Source organism: Fistularia commersonii, chromosome 5, assembly GCF_037954325.1.
Source record: "Fistularia commersonii isolate RoL2024-O1a breed Wild chromosome 5, RoL_Fcom_v1.0, whole genome shotgun sequence".
In the NCBI taxonomy this organism is placed as follows: Eukaryota; Metazoa; Chordata; class Actinopteri; order Syngnathiformes; family Fistulariidae; genus Fistularia; species Fistularia commersonii.
The window spans coordinates 21,812,506-21,835,566 of record NC_141288.1 but is presented as its reverse complement, the minus strand read 5'-3'; the positions used below and the strand labels follow the sequence as shown (position 1 = coordinate 21,835,566).

General features: G+C 50.5%; 2 protein-coding genes across 3 annotated transcripts; one reads left to right on the top strand and one right to left on the bottom strand.

Moving 5' to 3' along the window:
- The first annotated feature begins 2,728 nt into the window (after nucleotides 1-2,728).
- myf5 (myogenic factor 5) lies at nucleotides 2,729-5,703 on the top strand. Of its 2 annotated transcripts, none has more exons than XM_086146188.1 (3): nucleotides 2,729-3,239; nucleotides 4,053-4,125; nucleotides 4,275-5,703. In XM_086146188.1, exons 1-3 carry the CDS (start codon nucleotides 2,787-2,789, stop codon nucleotides 4,469-4,471), a joined length of 723 nt encoding a protein of 240 aa, XP_086002314.1. In that variant the 5' UTR covers nucleotides 2,729-2,786; the 3' UTR covers nucleotides 4,472-5,703. The 2 variants fall into 2 exon arrangements, with proteins under 2 accessions (XP_086002314.1, XP_086002313.1); XM_086146187.1 differs by having other exon boundaries at nucleotides 4,272-5,701.
- Nucleotides 5,704-8,064: 2,361 nt separating this feature from the next.
- On the bottom strand, nucleotides 8,065-22,720 carry lin7a (lin-7 homolog A (C. elegans)). Its single transcript, XM_086147364.1, has 6 exons — nucleotides 22,610-22,720; nucleotides 16,638-16,756; nucleotides 12,732-12,803; nucleotides 12,022-12,231; nucleotides 11,724-11,939; nucleotides 8,065-11,019 (listed from the first exon to the last, which is right to left on the bottom strand). Exons 1-5 carry the CDS (start codon nucleotides 22,644-22,646, stop codon nucleotides 11,724-11,726), a joined length of 654 nt encoding a protein of 217 aa, XP_086003490.1. The 5' UTR covers nucleotides 22,647-22,720; the 3' UTR covers nucleotides 8,065-11,019.
- Nucleotides 22,721-23,061: the final 341 nt, after the last annotated feature.

The window sequence follows — 23,061 nt, the reverse complement described above, 5'->3', positions numbered from 1 at the left end:
ATTGAGAATCATTTTCATCCCTTCCTTTTTCCCTGAGTGTTCAAAGGCCCCAAAGAAACACGTCCCTTTTCCTCCAACATTCCAACTTTATATATTTATTCTAATATGATATGAATTAGAATAGAATGATACCTATATACTATAATTTGATAAATATTATCCTATATATCAGGCCTGGCCAACCTGTGTGCTTGTTCCCAGAGACCTATAGGATGTATAGGATATATAGCAGGCCTGGCCAACCTGTGGCTCCCAAGCCACATGCGGCTCTTACGTCCATGTCGATTCTTGTATTTGTGTGGGGTTTTTTTGCTGTGCGCGGAGAACGCTGGAGCAGCACATGATTGCACAAGTAAAAAACACACAAACACAAAAGTCGACATGAACGTAAAAGCCCCATGCGGCTCAGGAGCCACAGGTTGGCCAGGCCTGCTATATATCCTATATATCCTATAGGTCTCTGGGAACAAGCATGCTAACAAGCACTTGGCTACAGGGAGTGTAGCATGTTGAGGAAGGTAACTTAGCATAGATACCCCTGTTAGCATGCTAATGTTTGCAGTACCTTTTGTTTCACGTTAAACTTAGTGCCCCGACAATCAGAGGACCGTCCAACGCTTGTGGCAGAACCTCTGATGTCCTGCAGCAGGAGATGGAGGGCCTCCTCCATCCACCCAGCTCCAGGTTTCTTCCTCCACCATCCCACGCGAAGCCTCTTCCCCATCTTGCTTCCAGAGACTCGTCCAGGTCTTCTCCAAACATCTGCTCTGTTTCCTCTCATGCTGTAGGAACCTGGGATCCCCAAACAGAGAGGGCTTTTAATGCGTACCTGCTCAGAACCCCATGTAGCATCTGCAGATGAGGCTTGTTCCCCCACTCACACCCTACTCCTTTTATTTTATTATTACTTTTATTATCATCAATATAGTTATTAGCACCACCATCACTGCTTTCGAAAGAAACAGTGTGTGTGTGGGGGAGATCAAGGCGTTTGGCGATTCGGAAGAATTACGGAATTCTGACGTGACGCCCCCCCCCTCCCACACACACACGAGCTCTAACACACACACACTCCAACGAACATTTTCTCTCCCACACACAAACAAAACACGGAGCTTTCCCTGGGGACCGGCGGAGCCGCTCCCCGAGCACACGCACACACACACGCACACACACACACACACACGCAACACTCACACACTCGGACCGCCGCAGAGCGAAGCCGAGCGTCTTGATCCCAGCAGCGCCAGGTGCTGCTCCCCCACGAACACACACACACACACACACACACACACACACACACACCGTCAGGTTTTCTCATTGTTGATGTTCTCCGCACAAACAAAGCTTTGATCCCCCCCCCCCACAAACACACACACACCCACACCGGCCCCGATGTCTTCTTCAGCTGTGCCAAAGGTAATTTGGAGGGGGGGTGTTTTTTTAGGTGCGCCGTGTTCCCAGAGATGGTCTGTGTGTGTGTGTGTGTGTGTGTGTGTGTGTGTGTGTGTGTGTGTGTGTGTGTGTGTGTGTGTGTGTTGAGGGGCTGCTCGCCAAACGTTTTGACACATTGTGAGAAATATCCGCATTGTATCCTTGTGAGCTGTCAACAACAACATCAACAACAGCAAGAGCATCGTTACCCCCAGCAGACACCTGAGGAGGCAGGGAGTCCACACCTGCAGGCTGGAGCTGAGATTATCTTCAGGCCTGATAGGAACATGAATGAAATCATTTTAGTAATTGAAATGAAAATACATTTTAAATGTTTTTATATATGATGCTTTTTTTATATCTAATTTATAGAATGTTTTTCATAGATTTTCAGTTGAATTAATTCCATTCATCTATTTAATCAATTCATTCAAACTTTAGATTTAAAAAGCAAATTACCATCCCACGTTGGAACCGTCATGCGAACGCTCTTAAGCCTTCATTCTCACCCGGCTCCTCCCTGTGGGTCTTCTGGGGTCGAGATCTTCTGCGGCGCGTCGAGCGCCATCTGTCACATGACTTGCGTCAATAAGTGTTAACGGTTAAAGTTTGGTCGGTTGGAAAAACACGGGGCCTCGGGCCGATGCGTCGACAGTTTGAATGGCGTTTGAGTGGGCGGGGCAAACGGGGACGTCGGCCCAAAGGTGTCTGGAGGTCCGAATCCAGAGGGCTTGAAATACGACGCCTGTCTTAGCAGCTGCGCTACATCTGCAATGCCGCCGCCTCCAAGGCTAGAGGCTCCTTATGGTCAACGCTCCCTTTCCCTGGCCTGACCTCCCCAAATCACACACGACACACAACATCCATGTCTTCATAGCAGTGTGTGTGTGTGTGTGTCTTTTCACTGGTTTAGAAGGAAATCAGAAAATGTGGCCGTTATTGTTGTCGTTAATTATCGCAGCTGCAGCATTCCCGAGCACTGTGTTCATCCTGGCCTTGCGGCCCATTGGATGAGGAGGGCGGCAATGGAGGGGTGATGGGGATGGGAGGGGGTGATGGGGTTGAGGGGGGCACCAGGGAGTGCAGATGTGGGAAACTCTGCAGGGTACTGGGGGGTGAGGCAGAGGGCTGGGGGAGCTGACTAACCCCTGCCTGCCTCCTGGCTGGGCCAATGGGCCAATGGGCCATGGTAATTAGATCTGACCAATCTGGGCCCTGGGCTCCGGCCTGGGGGCATATAAGGGGGGCCCCGGGGCAGCAGACCCTTCGTATCACTCAGAGGTTGCGTGTCCCACCCCACTCCTCCCTCTCTTTGCGCCCATCACATATCATTCGCTCCTCCTCGACCAGCCATGGAAGTCTTCTCCGGGTCCCAGGTCTTCTATGAGAGGGCCTGCGCCTCCTCCCCGGACAGCTTGGAGTTCGGCCCCGGCGCGGAGCTGGCCGGCTCCGAGGAGGACGAGCACGTCAGGGTCCCCGGAGCCCCACATCAGCCGGGCCACTGCCTGCAGTGGGCCTGCAAGGCCTGCAAGCGCAAGTCTAGCTTCGTGGACCGGCGGCGTGCGGCCACCATGCGTGAGCGCCGGCGCCTGAAGAAGGTCAACCACGCTTTCGAAGCCCTGCGCCGCTGCACCTCCGCCAACCCCAGCCAGCGCCTGCCAAAGGTGGAGATCCTCCGTAACGCCATCCAGTACATCGAGAGCCTGCAGGACCTGCTGAGGGAGCAGGTTGAGAACTACTACGCCCTTCCCGGAGAGAGCAGCTCCGAGCCCGGCAGTCCGCTGTCCAGCTGCTCGGACGGCATGGTAAGACCCCGACCCGACCCGGTGGAAGAAAAGGGGACCGGACTGGCCTCCACCCTCTTGGTCCTTGGCCCTTTCCTTTCTGTCTTCGTCGGCAAAGTTTCTAAACCCTCAACTCAGATTGGCTGACGACACTCGCTCGCACTTTCCAAATTCTCCTCACAAGTTGGATGTGCTGTCCAAGCTGACCTCCCCTGCGCAGCGGCAGGGCCTGAAGGTGACAGCTCGCAGCGTCTACCAAAGAACCGGCGAAGCAGGACGGAGTAATTGCTTTCCCACCGCCGACACTTTATCGCCCCCATAAAGCGAGTCAGATCCTCCGCGCTGACGTCTGCCTAGAGGAACCCAGGCTTTTCTACATTCCATCCCGGCTGCATGTTCGCCAACGCCGCCAGGATTTTCTGCAGATTTACTAGGAGGGAAGTGTCATCTTGCACAAACTGGTGTTTCTTCCACTGATTCAATCGATTCTCCACGCTGGGAGCCCGAGGAGGAGGAGGAGAAGGAGCTGCCGCTTTGGCTTCAAGGTGCACGTGAAATAAAGAAACCCCATAACTCTGGAATCCGGGATTTATTGGCCTGTCCGGAATATTGGGAAGGGCATTTGCCGTTTTTCATTTCTTGACGTTTTTCTTCCGTCCGATCATATATTCACGCCAGGAAACATGACATTTCTATTTGGTTCTTTCTTTCTTTCTTTCTTTCTTTCTTTCTTTCTTTCTGTCTTTCCCAGTGGTTTTCTGTCTTTCTTCCTTCTTCTCTGAGAGGTTGGCATAAACCAACTGAAGGTTAACTTGGACTTTGTGTTTCTTGCAGGCCGACAGCAGCAGCCCAGTGTGGCAGCAGATGAACGCCAACTACAGCAGCAGCTTCTCCTATGTGAAGAATGGTGAGGTTTCTGAGGGAAACGTTGTCTTCCATTGAGTTTCCGGGCCCGGTTTGCTTTGGGAAAGAAGGGTGGGCTGGCTCTTTACCGTCATACTTTCTATTCATGGATGCAAATCAAATCTCAGGTTGTGACTTTGCTCTTCTCAGCAGTGAGTGTGGGTGATAAGGCGGCCGGCGCCTCCAGCCTGGAGTGTCTCTCCAGCATCGTGGACCGTCTGTCCACGGCCGAGTCCAGCTGCGGGCCTTCGGCCCCGAGAGATGTGGCCGGCTACTCGCCCGGCAGCTCCGACTCACAGCCCTGCACGCCGGAGAGCCCTGGATCCAGACCCGTTTATCACGTCCTGTGAAGGCGAAATCCCGCCGTGACGAGGAAATATTGCAGAGCGAACCGGCTGTATTTGCAACGAGACGAGCTGACGTGAGAGAGGCCCGGGAACTGTGCTGCCTTTATTTTGTACATGAGACTGTAAATATGCAATGTAAATGCCCATTTATTCTTTGTCCACTCATACGCCACCCCATATATTTAATTACCGCCCTAATGTGCATTATTCCAACATGAAGAGGTATTTAAGCAGTACTCGTTCGTACTTTCTGTGATGTGACAACCATTAAATACTTCATTTGTTTTGTACAAAAGCTCCAGCAGTTATTTCTGCCTGCAACATCACCGCATGGTCGGCGTACTGCTGGATTTTTATCCAAGGAAACGCTGCAGAAGTTTGGTGTGTTCAAGCGTATATCAGGGCCGTGTCTGTATATAAAGTCTTTATTGGTCACTAGAAAAGACCCCAGTTCACATCAACCCACAAATGGGTGCTGGTAAACCAACATAAACTCAAGCATTAAAACCCCTTTTTGCTTCTTTTTTTTTTCTTTCTTTTTTGATGTGCTCCAGGAAGGCAGTGCTGTAAGTACCTTAAGGCTGTTCTCTGTGGCCAAATGTGGGTCATTAATGACACCGTCGATCACTAATTTGTGAACAGATGGCCTCTTAATGTACTGACTGACTGCATGTGAGTGTGTGTATGTGTGTGTGTCTTTGTATCAGTGGGGTTTAACTGCATTGCCTGGTGTTGTTATATTGAACACTGAAAGCTCTCAGAAACTTCAAACTACTTTTAGTTGTTCAGTTTTCAAACCTGCCTTAGACGCTCCTCCTCCATCTTCTTCAAATAAAACATTTTCATTTGCTTTTATCTAGGTTTTGATGAAACAAATTCACGGTGAACAATGAAGATCTGCTCTGTAGCTTTTCATAATACTGTATGAGTCTTTTTTTCCACCCCTTTCTGTATATAATGTTATGAAATATTATGTATAATATTTATATGACATTATACATGTATGCAGATAATATTACGTATATATTTATACTATACTGTTTATATTATATCTACATATCCGAATACAACATTACACATACATGTATATCATATGGTGTATATTGGGACAGGATAGTATAGGACCTTATTGATCCCTTGGAAATGGTGGATGCATGATTATGTATTATGCAATACATATATCGATATAATATGTGTGTGCATACATTTATTTTATTATATTATATTATACTTTGCAGTATATATGTCCATTAAATTATTATTCAATATTCAGAAGTTGGAAAGAAAAGAGAGGTGCGTTTCCTCATCACGGGCTTCCTCTTGGGCACTAAGCATTTACCACAAATGGCTCAAACAGGGTGTCGGGTTAAACAGAGGTGCATTTTGTACAGTTGGAGTGTAAAGTGTAAAGTGTTGTCGAACAAGACACTGAACCCCTAACTGCTCCTCTGGCGCTGGTTGATGGCAGCCTACTGGTTGTGGTTCATCCATGACGGGTTCATTGCAGAGAACAAATTTCCCCACGGGGATTAATAAATGATAAATTATTATTGTTCCTGAGCCAAGTTAGAAGGTTATTTTCTATTTCACGCAAGAAAAGAAAGAACCTGTCAATGGTTTTACAAATAACAAATAAGAGTTTATACATCTGCCACCCTTCAACTTGTGCGGGAGTTAGAAAAGACGGCCAAGAGACTCGCAGACAACAGGAACCACCGCCGCGTCAGCCTACAATGTAGGTGAGAGAAGATCACCCCAAACAGCCTCTGTCTACTTTCCTCCATGAAGGGACACAGAGCAGAAGGCCTCCTCCAGAGAACCCCACGACAGCCAATCAATGAAAGGATGAGACAGACGCACTTCATGATAGACGACATGGAAGCCAAACACCAAACTCACACAGATAAGGGAAGAAACAGCATCACTTCTTCCTTGCTTGCTCATAGAGGAGGTTGACAGGTTTGTGGGAAAGGTACAGACGGCTCAACACAACATGTGCAAGGAAAGACGGAGACGGAGGTTCTGCTCCCTCCAGAAGAAACATTCTAACACACCCTTACTTGGAACAAACGACAACACAACCAACAACAAGAATAGGGTGGCGTCCTGTCTAAGGGTCGAAACTTTGCAGTCCTCCTTATCAGATCCCAACAGTAGACCTCATCACGGCAACTGAAACAGCCATACGCAACAACCACATCTCCAGTACAGAAGCGGAGCAAATCCGACTGGAGGTCTCAGCGGCGCTCTCCCCGTCCAATCTGACGCCTGAAGAGAAGACGGCGCTCACCTCACTCCAGAAGGAGAGCATCGCCATCCTCACAGCACAGTGGTTCTGGACTGGAGAAACCCTGCTCTACATCTACGGACTCCTGCAGGTTCACAAAGAGGGAGCTCCTCTCAGAACCATCATCAGGAGCATCGACTCCGTCACCCACTACATCACCAAACATGTGGCAAAGATTTGTCAGCTTTGGTCGGCAACACCGCACACCATATCCAGAGTTTGCAGGACTTTGCCGGTCAGGTCAAGCGGATCAGGCCGGACCCGGATGAAACCACGGTGCCGTACGACGTTACCTCACTGTTCTCGTGTATCCCAGCATCTGATGAGGTCACGGCAGGGAGGGAACGCCCCGTGAAGGACAACACCTTAATAACCAGAACAAAACTAGCCAGGGATCATATGTGCACCCAACTGGACCTTTGTCTGCAGACCACCTAATTCCAGTTCAACCACGGTTTCTAGCTGCAAAAACATGGACGTGCCATGAGTGCATGCGAGGGCCGGCGGCATTTCCCTCCAGACCGTCTCTCTCTCTCTCTCACACGCACACACGCACACACGCACACACGCACACACGCACACACGCACACACGCACACACACACACACACACACACACACACACACACACACACACACACACGAATGAATGCATATTCAAATTAATAAGAGCATGGCAGGGGCACAGACCTCCCAGAAGGTCCATGGTTGTGAAGGAGCTCAAACGGATCTATAGACAGAATAGTTAATCTAAACATAGAGTAATTTTTCAGGTGAGCAGAAGGCTCTAGACCATGTCCCGAAGTCTGAACCTCTGGTCTGAACCAACGTCTCTTAGAAACCTCATCTACTCAGGAACCAGCCAGTGGAGTTCCTCTGCAGGTTTGAGCAGGCAATCAACATCTCCACCTAGTGGCCTGGATGATCGGCGGTCAGAAATGATCTGCAAAGGTGGAGTTTGCTTTCAGATCATCATTGGGCAGCTTGGGGTCATTAGTGGAGGAGGTGACGGGTAGTGACGGACATGAGGCTTCTTCCCCTCCAACCCAGAGGAGTCACCTCCAGGCCTGGACAAACATTGAGCATCATGACCTGGGACGAGCTGGAGGTGGGCAGAGCAGCAAGCTTAGGAAGGCATTCCAAGTTGGTGTTTGGTGAGGGTGCCCCCTTCAGGCCACCAGACACACACACACACACACACACATATGCAATGGCCCACAAACACACATTACCCCCATACCATATTCCGTACACCCCTCACCCCCCCCCACACACACACTCTCCCCAGCTCAAGAAGAGGCGGTACAGGGTTCACTGCACACAAGCACGTAGATTTATTTATACAAATATAGTTATAGTATGTATAACAATTGCATATCAACAAGTTCAATTTTTTGTTGGATTTCATCATTGAGTACTTTTGAGTACTTGGAGTGCTTTAAGTACTCTAAGTACTGGACCATCAGCTTCAAAAATGCAAGTCAATTCTGAAAGAGTACTTTCAAGGTACAAAAAGGGATTGTGTGTGTGTGTGTGTGTGTGTGTGTTTGTGTGTGTGTGTTTGTGTGTGTGTGTTCAGAGTTAGAGTGAGTGACGGAGACATTCTGAGGACCTGGTGATGGATCCTGAGGATCCATTGGATCAGGTCTCTGGCAGTGCAGCTCCAGTTGTGAGCTTTTCAGTTTCAAGGCAAAAACCCTGACCCGGTTCAAGTCCCGGTGCTCCTCCATGGTTTTTGGTCTTTGAGGAAGGGGAGAAGAGGACAAACAGAGGAGTCCAGAAGGACGGAGAGGTTCTCTCTGGGAAATGGAGTCCAGAAGAAGGAAATGGGTCCTGATGAGTCCAGAAACCCTTGGTGGAGCAGATGGACATGGAGGTGATTCACGGTGGTCACAATAAAATCAATAAATTGCTAATGTTGGCATGTTGGACCTCCAGGACTAGATCACATACTTCATCTGAAATGAGATGATCAACTTCTGTCAGTCTTCATCAAAGTGGGAAGAAGGAACTGAAGGACAGAATGGATTGGACTGTTTGCAGGTCGATGATCTAATAGATCGAAGGATTGAAGCAATCCATCGTCACTGAATCGTTGTTATGGCGACGTATACGGCTTCCAAGACAACATGAAGAGCAAACAGCCGACTGCTTGTTTGTTACAGGCCAAGAGCTTCATCTCCGCTGGTCATAGTGGTGGAGACCAGGAGAAGCTCCAGGAGGAGCACCAGGAAGAGCCCAAAAATATGCACTAACCAGGACTTCATCTTCAGCAGAACAAATACCTGGGATTTCAAAGTAAACATAACAGAGGGGATGCCAATCAAACCTTCTCATCGGAGGTCGGAAGCATCTCTGAAGGTCCATTCAACTTTGCTGTCCTTCATATCCATATATATGATATCTGTATGTATCTAGTATATATCTGTATAAATTCATTGTATAGATGTATCTATATATTATATATCTGCGTATATATATGTATTAATAGATTTCTTTCTAGATAAACTTCCTATGTTCCTTCATTTCTTCCAAAGCGTCTCTTCTGCGGTATGAAGCTCCTCTGGGTCAATGTCTCTAGGTGTGGACCAGATGGATCTCCTCCACCACGGCCACTGGGCCCACGTGGACGAAGAGAAGATGTCGTTATTGCTCAACCTACAGGATACAAAAGGTTTTCTTGCTACGATATCGAAGGTAAAAAAGACTCCATGTTTGGTCCGACAACATGACGAGGAACGTAGAGGAATGTGAAGGAACCGCCAGCCATCGACACGGACACACAGGCGCCTTCCTGACAACCAATCAGAACACTGCGGGAGGACAACTGGGGAGAACTACAAAAAACTACAAAAATGGCCGACTGTAAACAAAAAGGATAAACTGAGTCTATTGGGGGGCACATTAAAGTAAATACGAACGGAGGACAGAGGGACTTCTGACCACCATCACCCCCTTCCTCCTCCATCCAACCCCCCCTCTGGTTTGTACAAGCACCAGTTTAGGAAATAAACATGAATGAATGAGGGGTGCTGCTCAGTAAGGAGTGATACTGGCAGAGAGAGAGGAGGAGGGAGGAGAAGGAAGCAGAGAAGGAGGCAGAGAAGGAGGCAGAGAAGGAGGCAGAGAAGGAAGCAGAGAAGGAGGCAGAGAAGGAAGCAGAGAAGGAAGCAGGGAGGGAGGCAGAGAAGGAGGGAGGCAGAGAAGGAGGGAGGGAGAGAAGGAAGCAGAGAAGGAGGCAGAGAAGGAGGCAGAGAAGGAGGGAGGGGGAGAAGGAAACAGAGGAGGCGGCAGAGAAGGAAGCAGAGAAGGAAGCAGTGAAGGAGGCAGAGAAGGAGGCAGAGAAGGAGGCAGAGAAGGAGGCAGAGAAGGAGGCAGAGAAGGAAGCAGAGAAGGAGGCAGAGAAGGAGGCAGAGAAGGAGGCAGAGAAGGAAGCAGAGAAGGAGGCAGAGAAGGAAGCAGAGAAGGAGGGAGGGAGAGAAGGAGGCAGAGAAGGAGGCAGAGAAGGAAGCAGAGAAGGAGGCAGAGAAGGAGGCAGAGAAGGAGGCAGAGAAGGAGGCAGAGAAGGAGGCAGAGAAGGAAGCAGAGAAGGAGGCAGAGAAGGAGGCAGAGAAGGAGGCAGAGAAGGAGGCAGAGAAGGAGGCAGAGAAGGAAGCAGAGAAGGAAGCAGAGAAGGAAGCAGGGAGGGAGGCAGAGAAGGAGGGAGGCAGAGAAGGAGGGAGGGAGAGAAGGAAGCAGAGAAGGAGGCAGAGAAGGAGGCAGAGAAGGAGGGAGGGGGAGAAGGAAACAGAGGAGGCGGCAGAGAAGGAAGCAGAGAAGGAAGCAGTGAAGGAGGCAGAGAAGGAGGCAGAGAAGGAGGCAGAGAAGGAGGCAGAGAAGGAGGCAGAGAAGGAGGCAGAGAAGGAGGCAGAGAAGGAAGCAGAGAAGGAGGCAGAGAAGGAGGCAGAGAAGGAGGCAGAGAAGGAAGCAGAGAAGGAGGCAGAGAAGGAAGCAGAGAAGGAGGCAGAGAAGGAGGCAGAGAAGGAGGCAGAGAAGGAGGCAGAGAAGGAGGCAGAGAAGGAGGCAGAGAAGGAAGCAGAGAAGGAGGCAGAGAAGGAAGCAGAGAAGGAGGCAGAGACAGTCCTCCCCTCCCTGGTTCCCTCCATGATGCAGAGGTGGTTCCTTTAGAATCTGTAGTGTGAATAGATGGTCTTCAGGTTCCACTTGTTCACCTTCCTTCATCCCGTCTCTCCTTTGTCTTCTTCTTTTTCTTCATCTGGAACAATCTGCCAAACATATCCACAGAAGAGAAGAAGGCATCAAGTGTGAAAAGGAGTCCAGCAGAACCCAAACAGGACATTTGGTCGAACCCCTGTAGAACGTCTGCAGTCTCATCAGCACCATGATGTGTCTGTCTGTCTGTCTGGTGGGGCTGGCAGAAGGTACGACAGCAGTTTTTACAGCGGCTGTTTCCCAGACGCTGCAGGCAGAGACAGGAATAGAGCCCACGTCATACCCACCTTCTGTCAGTAGGAGAAAAGAACTCTTCCTGGGGACCATCTCCACCCAGTCCAGTCCCTCTGACCTCCACCATCAGTGGACACGGCCCTCCAGATCTTCACAGCGCCAGATGAGGCTCCGCTAAGACCTCAGGAACCAAGGAACTAGACAGCCAGGGCTCACTGAGAGCTTCACACCACAACCACCTCAACCTCCACCACAATCACTACCATCCCCATCACACTCACTACCACAATGGAGATGCCGCTTAGACATTAAGAGAGTAGAAGTTCCTCCCTGGCACTGATGGTGGAGTCACCAAAAGCCAACTTTCAATGATCTCTGCTTCAATAACAATGTCTACGTGAGCGGAGCCGACCTTCAGCCGGGGTTCCCTCTTTGAGTTGGTGCTCACCGCTAAGTTAACCCCCTCCACCTCCTCCACCCACTCCAACCCTTTGACCATCCCCGAAGCGGTGAAGAGCCTCACTTAGGACATGTGGTTCTGCTGAGAGGCAAGGTTCTGCTGCTGCTGCTGCTGCATGAGGAGCTGCTGCTGCTGACGTCGCCGGGCCGTGCGGAGCTTCTCGAAGCGGGCCTCCATCTCCTCCAGGACCTTGGGGGTGTAGCGGACCACCAGCTTCACACTGTCCTTGGCCGCCTTCAGTAGCTCTACCGCCTTCTCGTGGTGCTCGCCCTCCACGCTCTGCAGACAGGGTTTTGAGACCAGGCCTGGTCTGAATGTAGCCTGTTGAAACATCGGAGGATGGAGGTCCGCTGATACCTACCACACCGTTGACTGACAGGAGCTGGTCTCCTCTCTTCAGGCCGCCGTGCCGCTCCGCCACCCCTCCAGGGATGATTCGGGAGATGTAGATGGGCGAGTTCTGCTCCTTGCCGCCCATAACGTTGAAGCCCAACCCCTCCTCCGTCTTGGGTAGTTCCACCACCCGCGGGTGGGAGTGACCCTCGCTGGCTGCAAATGCTGCCACCGTGGCCTGGGGGAGATGACAGGAAGTGATGTCAAACAGGATACCAGATGAAAAGGTCAGAGCAGAGCTTCGGTTCTCTGAGGTGCTCAGATAACGTCCTGAGATGGCAAGCACCGGCGTTCACCTTGTCATCCGCAGTCAATCACTTTCTTATGCTTCTCAGGTAAGAGACTGTGGGAGGAGAAGCTAATGGCTACGCTAACATCAGAAGAACCGTCAGGGTGATGTCAACCAACAGTCATTCCAATGACACTTTATTCTCCTTCACACTGGGTAACATTCAATTATTCATCCACACACACACAAAAACACACACACACATCAGTACAATCAAAAGCTTTTCGTTCCACCAACAATGGGGAAGATGGAGGTGATGGAAGACCTGTTGCTTTGTCTGGAGCTTCTTGTCACAAAGTAGGAGCAGATAATGGAAGCGGTAAAGGGTGCCAGGTATGAAAGGAGTTCAGGGTACCAGACACTAAAGAAGTGCAGGGTTTCAGGCTTACCTTTGCCGTTGCCCTGGCCTGGTACTCGGGGCAGCCGTTCACCGTGATGGTTTCATGCATGTACTGGTACACCTGCAAGAGAAGGACAGAGAGGAGCTTCAGGAGCTTCAGGCCCGGGGTCAGAGGTCAACCCTCCCCCTCCCACTGCCCCTCAGACTGGCAGCACCGGGGGCTGATGGGAAACAGGGTTGTCGAGTCCACGCCTCCACACCGTCAATGGTATATTAAACCCTCCTGCCCAGCATGAGATCTCAGAAATGTTCAAAAGAGATGGAAAATCCACACCTTCTCTCCTGGAATCTCAACGCCCTATTTTCACAACAAAGCATAAGAAATTAGATAAAACCTGAAATAAGGACTTGACCTGAACAACCAAGAGGAGCTGAATCTCACCCACTCGTCCATCTGTAAAGGTCAAGGTGGACCAGATCTGGAGCAGTCATCTGTCTCCAGCTTGTCTCCTGGGGAAAAAGTCATAGCACCCTCTGGTGGTCCTGAGTCACCCAGGACGAGAAGGTCAGGATCCCTCTGTTTTGAGTTTGACCCCTAGAAGCTTCTCATCAGCAGTTGGAGAATCCTCTCCAAGTCTGAGCGGAGAGGAACTTCAGCTCAGACATCTGGTCTGAAGGTCATTCTGGAACCTCTGGACAGTGAACGTCTGCACTACTGCTGACGTTTCATCATAGCAGGAGGCCAACTTGATCTTCAGGAGGACCTGCTCTCCGGGGAAGATCCAGCCTTGGATGAGGAGCATGCACGAGAACGCACACGGAAAGATTCAGTAGTGGTTTTCTTTCTCCTCCACATCTTCAGTTCAGGTTTTATTCATGAAATCGATGGCCAGCATTTTTAACCTTCAAGTTCACATATGTCCCCCATCCATCCAGCTATCCAACCAGCTACCCATCCATTAACCGTCCATCCATCTATCAACTGTTGTCCATCCATCCACCCGTCCACCCATCTATCCCTCCATCCATCCATCCATCCATCCATCCAGTGTCTTCACTGCACATGGTGGGCCAGATGTCAGTCCCAGCTGAGAATGAGGCAAGAGGCAGGGCTTCTCCTGGACTGGTTACCTATCAATCACAGACAGAACCAAGCTGATTCATCAGGGTCTGAAGGTTAAGCAGACGGGTTCCCGCTGGTGTTTGTGGACCCAAGGCCTAGGAACCTTGCTTTGGTTCCTCTCCCTCATCAGTAGGAGCAGGAGGACAAATGGAGGAGGTGAGCAGGGGACAACCCATCAGAGGAGGACCTTCTTGTGCCCGCCCACTTCCTCCCTGGCCCAGGTCCTCCTCTGATGGGTTGTCCCCTGCTCACCTCCTCCACTTGTCCTCCTGCTCCTACTCCTCCACCTCTTCCTTCCGCCCACCTCTGCTCCTGCCTTGTCCAATCAGCTCCTTGCTGTCACACTGCATGCTTTCCCCAGTCTCCTCGAGGTCTGAGCTCCTGCTGGTCTCCATCTTCTTTTTTGTTTCGGCTTTATTGGTTGCAGTTAGCTACAGGACAAACCCTCCCGTTGCCTTAGAAACCGTACTGTCGCTCTGGAGACCACAAATGAACAAACCTGACAGTCGACTTTGTGAGTGTGTGTGTGTATTAACTGAAGTGGTTCTGAGGGACAGTTCAGGTGGCCAGACTTCTTCTAGGGATCTATAAATGTTTGACAGAAAAGGTAAAGGACAGTGTGGCCTTCATCTTCTTCTCTCCTTCCATCCTCCCTTTGTTGAAGTCTCTATAAATATATTTGCTCAACTCTCAGATTTACTCTGCAGGTTGAGGAGCAGAGGGTTCAATAGAAGCTGCTTCCACCTTCTCCTGCCTAAACTAGGTGATAAACCCTTAGAGACGCTGCTGAGTTCCACCTCAGGAACGGAGAGGAACATCTGTCTTCTGTGGATGCAGTGGAGCCAATTGCACTGATGAAGATGAGTGACCTTCCTTGCCATCTAAGATGGCTCCTTTAAGGGCACACACACACACACACACACACACACCTCCTTGTCTGTAGTGGCAAAATGGAGAGGTAGATTGGAAAATGTCTCCTGGCCAGAAAGTGATTTTGATGAACCCTGGAGAATCAGGCAAATTGAGCCACTTCATGGACGGTCCGGTCATGTGACGCTCAGGTGATCCTCTCTCATATTTTTTCCAACTCTAACTCTTCATCCTCCAGAGGCTCCAAGTGACCCATTTCTGGTCTCTCCTTCTTCCACCAAGAACCAGTAAGGAGCCTCCCTTCTGTCAGGAAATGATTATGATGGTCAGAAGACCTGCTTAAATGTCCCTCGCAATCCAGGGCCAGGATGAGTTGGAGGAGCTGTTCTTCTGCCTCTGGAAGCTCCAACACTGAGCAACATCTCCCACCAACCATGGCTATCCAGACCTTCTCCATCTTGGACATAAAAACCTGACCTTCTCCATCATGGCCATAAATGTTCTAATCATCAAGAAGCAGACCTGCCTCCATGTGTTGGGCTGCTAGGAGCTTCATGCTAGCAGGAAGAGCAGAGGCAGCAAATCGCTCCTCGCTGCGACCTGATTGGACAAAGACCTCGTAGGAGTGCCTGTCTCTGGATTTCAGAGTGTTCCCCCAACAGCAGCGTGTCTGAAGACTTGTCTTCTAAAGCACTCCAGTCTTTCTAGAGACATTTCTAATCTCAGGTCCTTCACCCACAACCTTCATTTCACTAACCTGTTAATCTGACGTCTGGTCGCCGTTAGCAACAAACTAACTCTCCCAAAAGGCGCCTTGACCACAATGTCACACAAGAACGTCTCCAGCTGGACCTCCTTCAGCTGGCACAGGGAAGCTGCTCGTCCCAGCGCAACGGCACACACACACATGCACACATGCACACGCACACACACACATGCACACACGTGATGCATCTCTGAGATGGATTCAGCAGCTCTGCAGAGCTCACTGTCTTTTAAATCTAGAAGGACTTTCCTCTGCAGTCCACATGGTCCACCAGAGACCTCCTCCTCCACCTCTTCTTTCCCCTCCTCTTCCTCCTCAACCTCCTCCTCACAGCTATGGATTCCCACCTGATCCAGGACCTCCTGGATCCAAAGACGACCCAATACAAGAGCCGAGGTTCAAACACAGCCAGATGACCTGGATGGGTTCAGACAGCCCGATGCAGGAATCCCACTAAAATAGCACAAAGCGTCGCCATGGTGACAATTTGACAAAGTACCAAAATTAGATGTTTGCTGTTTCTTCTGCTTCAAAAGCAGAAGAACGGTGTAATTGTTTGACAGCCAGGAGTTGGAGCTGCAGCTGAATCTGAAGATGATTGAACAACTACAACTAATGTTATCAGGGAGACAGGTAGGAGAGTACTTGATGCATCATCTGGAAGGAAAGTAGATAAGCAGACTTGGTGGTGGAATGAGGAAGTGCAGGAGCATATACAGAGAAAGCGGTTAGCAAAGAAGAAGTGGGATACTGAGACGCCTGAAAAGAATAGATGGGAGTACAGGGAGATGCGGCGAAAAGTAGAGGTGAAGATTTATAGACGTCATGAGAGAGCAGATGAAGGTAGTTGGTGTCAGAGAGGACGATAGAGAGAATAGGGTAAGATGGAGAAGGTTGATTCGCTGTGGCGACCCTTGAAGGGAGAAGCCGAAAGAAGAAGAGATTATTTTTATTCCATATGAAATGCTTTTCATTTTTTCTTCATGTTTATAGATTTCATATGAAGTAGTTACTTCACATTAGTTTTCACACCTTTCATGTCAAATATGTGTATTGTGTGACAACCAAGAAGATCTCAGCCCTTGAAAGCAGTGATCCTTCAAAAATATCAATTTTCTGTATGCAGTCCAGACAGGAGAACCTCCGGTGATCCGTATCTGGACTTAGACCAGGACCCCACACCGGCCACCACTCACCTCTCTGATGGCAGTGCAGAACTCGCTCTGGAGAACTTTCTTGAGAGACTGCAGCTTGTGGCCCGGAACATCTCCAGACTCTTGCAGCTTCTCCAGCAGTTCGATGGCCCTGGCAACATCTGGGGGTGGAGATCAGTTACAGTGAGGTCCTGAGTGCAGGTGTGTGTGGGGTGTGTGTGAGTTTCTTTGAGTGTCCGTGTGTGTGCGTCTGTGTGTGTGTGTTGTGCATGTGTGATACATGGGTGTGTTAGGTGAGTGGGCTTGGTGTGTGTGTGTGTGTGTGTGTGTGTGTGTGTGTGTGTGTGTGTGTGTGTGTGTGTGTGTGTGTGCGTGTCTGTACGGTGTGAGTGTGTGTGTGAGTGTGTTTGGTGCGCATGTATGAGTGTGTGTGTGTGTGTGTGTGTGTGTGTGTGTGTGTGTGTGTATGTGGTCATGTGCATTGGCAGCACAGCCATGATAGTACAGCCTCATCCAATCCCTGGGCTGGACCAGGAGTAGGAGCAGGTCTCGCGTCTGGTGTTTGGTGTTGAGTGTCTGGTGTCTGGTCCTGGGCACCAACAGCCATGGTGGCCATCACACCATCCCTGACCTTTGAACACAGAGGGCCTTCAGAGAGGGAGTTGCCGCCGTCCCTGGAGAAGAAAAGACCTCCAGCCCGGTTGGAACAATCCAGAATGTCCAGAATGTCTGAAGGAGACTTCTGGTCTGGGAACCCAGTCATGGTCCAGGACTACCTGGAGAACCCGCACCCACACATTCTGGTGAACATCAAACATATGAAATTAAGCTCCTCTGACATCTGACCTCCTCCAGTCAAGGAACCGATCCAGACCATCATGGCAGTCAGCCAATTGGAAAATGAAAGCAGGTTTCTTGTCCTCAGAGTTATTTTTAGTTGTGACCTTTCCCTCCACGAGGACCTGGATCTGCTCCTCCTGGGCCAAAGATGCTGGGGTCAGAAGGTTACCTGGAGGTGGACTAGCCCTGCAGACACGTCTCACCCGTCCCTGCAGTCAACCCCAAAAACCACCTGGCCACAAGACCCAGAACAGGCCCAACCCAGATCCAGACCCACAACCACACCCAGACTTGGACCTGGACCAGGAACCAGACCGCATCTAGACCCGGGCCCAGACCCACACCCAGATCTATATCACGATCCAGACCCAGATCCAGACCTGGACCGGGACCTGGACCCAGACCTACATCCAACCCAGATGCAGACCCAGACCTGAACCCTGACCCAACCTGGACCCAGACCCAGACCTAGACCAAGACCCATTCTCGCCGTTGTGGTCAGCCTTACCACGGTGTTGTTGATGGTGATGGCCAGGTCTCTGTGCGGACAACTTTTACCCAGGAGAAAGAGCAGCTCAGTATTGTCTAGGTTGAGCTTCAGGTGGTTAGTTGCCGTCCAATCCGAGATGTCGGACAGGAAAGCTGTAATTCGGGTTTCCACCTGTGTGTCTGATGGAGGGAAGGACGGGATCGGCAGTGCGTCTTCAGCATAGCAGTGGTTGGAGAAGCCGTGGGAGCGAATCGCAGAACCAAGCGATGTCGTGTGCAGGGAGAAGAGGAAGGACCTAGAACCGAGCCTTGTGGAACACCAAGACTTGGACCCGGACCCGGACCCGGACCCGGACCTACATCGAACCCAGATGCAGACCCGGACTTAAACCCTGACCCGACCCAAACCCAGACCCAGACGAAGACCCAGACCCAGATCCAACCAGGATGGAGACCCAAAACCAGACCCAGACCCAACCCAGATCCACACCCACACCCAGACTAGGACCTGGACCAGGACCCAAAACCAATCTAGACCCGGACCCAGACCCAGACCCAGATCCAGGTCCAGACCTAGACTTGGACTGGACCCAGACCGGGAGCTTCTGCTCCCATGGTCATGGATGTCACCTTTGTCTCCTCCTCATCTGGCCTTCTCTCCTGGAAAGAGGGTCCCTCAGCTCGCACTCCATGGCTCCCAGCTCCATGGAGAAGAAACATCCCCAATGGTCTTGTCTCCATCCGGTGACACAGCTGGAGGAACATCTGGTTCCTCCCCATCCACAGCGAGCAAAGGAATGGAGGGCTACATGCACAGCCACCAATCTGGTCCATCAGCCCTGCCTCCATGGTCTCCATGGCCTCCATGGCCTCCATGGCCCCCATGGCCTCCATGGCCCCCATGGCCTCCATGGCCCCCATGGCCTCCATGGCCCCCATGGCCTCCATGGCCTCCATGGCCTCCATGGCCTCCATGGGCCCTCAGGCCTCCAGCTGGGAAACCAGGCCAATCGAATGTTCAAGGGCACACTGGGGCGGGCACTCCCTCAACACCCTCCCGGCACCATGGTAACGCGTGAGTGACCTCAGCCGGACCACAGTCAGGGAGTGGTAGAACGAAGTACTACAAAGTACTACAATACCTAAGTACTGCATGATGGTTTAGAACGCCTGGTTCTCCAGCAGAGGACCTGTGAGTCGCCCCATTGGGCAAGAAGCCTCCCATTGGCTGTTCTTCAACCGCCTGAAATCACAACAGCTCTCTGGATCTCCGGATAAGGGTTCAATTCCGCCAAGGCAGAAGAGCGCCCCCTGGAGGAGATGCACAAACACAGCCACTGCCAGAGGAGGATGAATGAGGCATGAAGAAGAGCCTCGTTCCATGCGCACACACACACACACACACACACACACACACACACACACACACACACACACACACACACACACACACACACACACACCCCAGATATGTTGTCCTCTCCGGGAACGGCCTGACCTCCTCCTGATCCTGATGGATAAGGCTCATAGACCTGTTGTTCTGGAACAGGCGCCATTCCACTCCACCACACACTCACTCCTACCCAAACGCTCCCCCTCACCCCACACTCACTCACTCACTCACTCCACCCACCCTCACCCCACTCCACCCACACTCACCCCACTCCACCAACCCTAATCCCACTCCGCCCAATCTCAACCCATACTCGCCCCACTCCACCCCACACTCACTCCACTCCACCCACACTCACACCACTCGCCACACACTTATTCCACTCCACCCACTCCACCCCACACTCACTCCCTCCACCCCACACTCACTCCCTCCACCCACACTCATCCCACTCCGCCCACACTCACCCCATACTCACCCCACTCCACCCCACACTCACCCCACTCCACCCCACACTCACTTCACTCCACCCAACACTCAGTCCACCCCACCACACACTTATTCCGTCACACATTCACCCCACTCCATCAGACCACGCCTCAGCACTCTTTACCTTCATGTTCTGACAGCCTTCACTTCTACTGCCCTGGACAAGATAACAGGTTCTCAGTGGGATTTGCAAAGGAGACAGCCAAATACCCCCTCCTGTTCATCTTGAATGAAGCCACTTGAGATACCACCTGAGACATGACCTGAAACACATGACCTGAGATATACAAGTTGACATACACGACCTGAGATATGACCTGAGATACGACATGGGATACCACTAAAGATACCATCTGATATACGACTTAATGTGCGACCTGATGTATGACTCGCAATCCTCTAAAACAACAACATTTATGACCCGAGATACGACATGATACACCAATACAGAGAAACCCTGATGCCGGCAGTTTCCATGACAACCATGAGTATGAATCAGTGGGACAGAGATGAGTCTGGATATTCTCAGGTGAATCTGTGATTTCTTTTCTATTGATGTAGATTCATCTCCCTGAGACAGACGACTAGAGAAGACTGCACGAGACTGAAAGAGACTAGAGTAGACTCGATGAGACTAGAGTAGACTAGCAGACTAGTGGGGGACTAATGAAGACTAGTGGAGACAATAGGAGACAAGAAGAGACAAGTGGAGACTAGAGAAGACTACATGAGACTGAAAGAGACTAGAGTAGACTCAATGAGACTAGAGTAGACTAGCAGACTAGTGAAAACTAGTGGAGACCAGAGGAGACTTGCAGAAACTACAGGAGACACTAATGGAGACTTTGGACCACAGGAGACCAGTATAGAGTGGAGGAGTCAACAGGAGACTAGAGTAGACTAGTGGAGAGGCTGAGATGGTGTCTGTGGGTGTGGAAGCTGAAGGACTGGATGAAGGTGATGATTGAGATGAAGTGGTTCTTCTGGCTGGTGCTGCCGAGTGTCGTTTCACAGGACACTGGCCTTCATAGGGCTCTGGACAATAAAATGCGAGCATTGAGACCTTCCTATGACCTCCTCCTCGGTCCTGTCACAGGGTGTTGGCCCCCCGGTGTTTGCCGGAGAAACCTGGTTCTCCAGAGACTGTTTTTGCCGCTGGTTTCCACAGCCACTTCCTCTGAGAATAACAGGAAGCCATTCAGGCATGCCTCCGCCTCCCGGCGTTTGACAGATGTCCGTTTACCGGCAACCTGACGCCACCATCAAACACCAGGACTTCTCAGGAGAAGGTCAGTGGCCTCGAACTCGCCTCGGGTCCATCAAATATCTGACCAGATCAGACGAGAGGCGGGGCTTCGCCGGGAGAGCTCGCCGGTCAATCACAGGGCCTCAAAGGTGACCAATCAGAGGCTTCTGAAGACAGACCTTTTATTGGCTATTGTAATCTATTACTGGAATGAGATTTGAAAAATGATGTATATTAAAGGGCAGCTCTGATACGATAGATACCATATATCTATGAACATATTTATGGATAACGTGGTGTGTGAATAACACACATCACCTAACCCTAACCCTAAAGTCACCAAAAGCAACAGGAGGTGAACCAGGAGCATCTCTGGAGTATTTCTAAGCATGTGAAGTAATAATAACAATAATGATAATACTCCAAAGATAATATGGTTTTGATATAATCATAACAATAATAATAATAATAACTACTATTATTATTCTATTGGGTTAGGGTTAGGGTTAGAATGATGCATTAATGCTATATAAATTATATATCATGCTATATAAATAATGTATTAATGGTATATAAATGACTTATTAATGCTACACAAATGATGTATTAATGCTATATAAATGACACATTAATGCTACGTAAAAGATGTATTAATCCTATATAAATGATGTTATAATGCCATATTAATGATGTGTAAATGATGAATTAATGCTATACAAAAAACGTATTAACGCTATACAAAATACTATATAATGTGTTTCCGATGGCGCCAAAGCAATGGGATTAATCCTGATCCTTCTCTAATCCAGGACTTTTCACATCTGAGCTCCATGACTGTGGACTCCTGGAAGCTTCTAGATGGAAGCCCTGGAGACCAGAGGGCCCGCGCAGCGCCTGGCACGGGTCGGGATTAGAACCGGGGACCACACACACACACACACACACACACACACACACACACACACACACACACACACACACACACACACACACACACACACACCTGCTGAGGAGTCCATCCACAGCCTGGGGTTACAACCCAAATGCACAAACACACACACTTCCACCGCCCGGGTTGTTTACAGAGGACAGACATGCGCGCGCACACACACGCAGTTGAAAAGCCAGAGCTCCTCGCGCACGCCGGCGCGTTTACGTAACCCGGACGAGGATAATCCGGAGTCAACACACCCATTTGTCACATGCACGGGAGACGTGGACGCGCACCCGTCGGCTAAAAAAAAAATCGACGCACCCCGCCCACACACACGCACGGTTCCGCTCACTATTCCCTTGAAATGATCACTGACGCTGTGTGTGTGTGTGCGCGTGTTTGAATGCATGTATGTGTTGGGGGTCCGGATCGGACCAGAACCCCCCCGCCGAACTTAGCCGTGCGTGAGGAGGAGAAAAGCGGGAACGGCGGGAGCAGAGACAGAGAGGAGGAGGAAGAGGAGGAGAGGAAGATGAGGAGAGGAGGAGAGGAAGAGAGGAAGAGAGGAAGGAGGAGGAGGAGGAGAGGAAGAAGGAGGTGAGGAAGAAGGAAGAGAGTCCTACCTCGATCCAGGGTGAGCGGTTGGACCACCGTCGCCATGACTGCTGTTTACTGGAGACTGGAGGAGGAAGAGGAAGAGGAGGAGGAGGAGGAGAGGAGCTGCAGCATCACTGAGAGGGGGGGGCAGAGTGGGAGGGGGGGGGGCAGAGTGGGAGGGGGGGCAGAGTGGGGTGGGAGGGGCGAGAGGAGCGGGGCAGATGCTATTCCACATTCATTACGGTGTAATTACAGCTAATGGGCTCTTCTTCAGTAAATTCGGATCACTCCTGTCTGCCATGTTTCCGTGGATGATTTATTACTGATTATAGATTCAGAGTTTTTCTTCTTTTCGCGGATTTCTGTAGCGTTTGTTCTTTTAGTTACCTGTCAATTTTAATGGAGCCTCACTGCAGAAGGCCCATGGTCGGATTCCCACAGGGTTCCTTCCCGTGTGGAGTCTCCGTGTTCTCGCCGT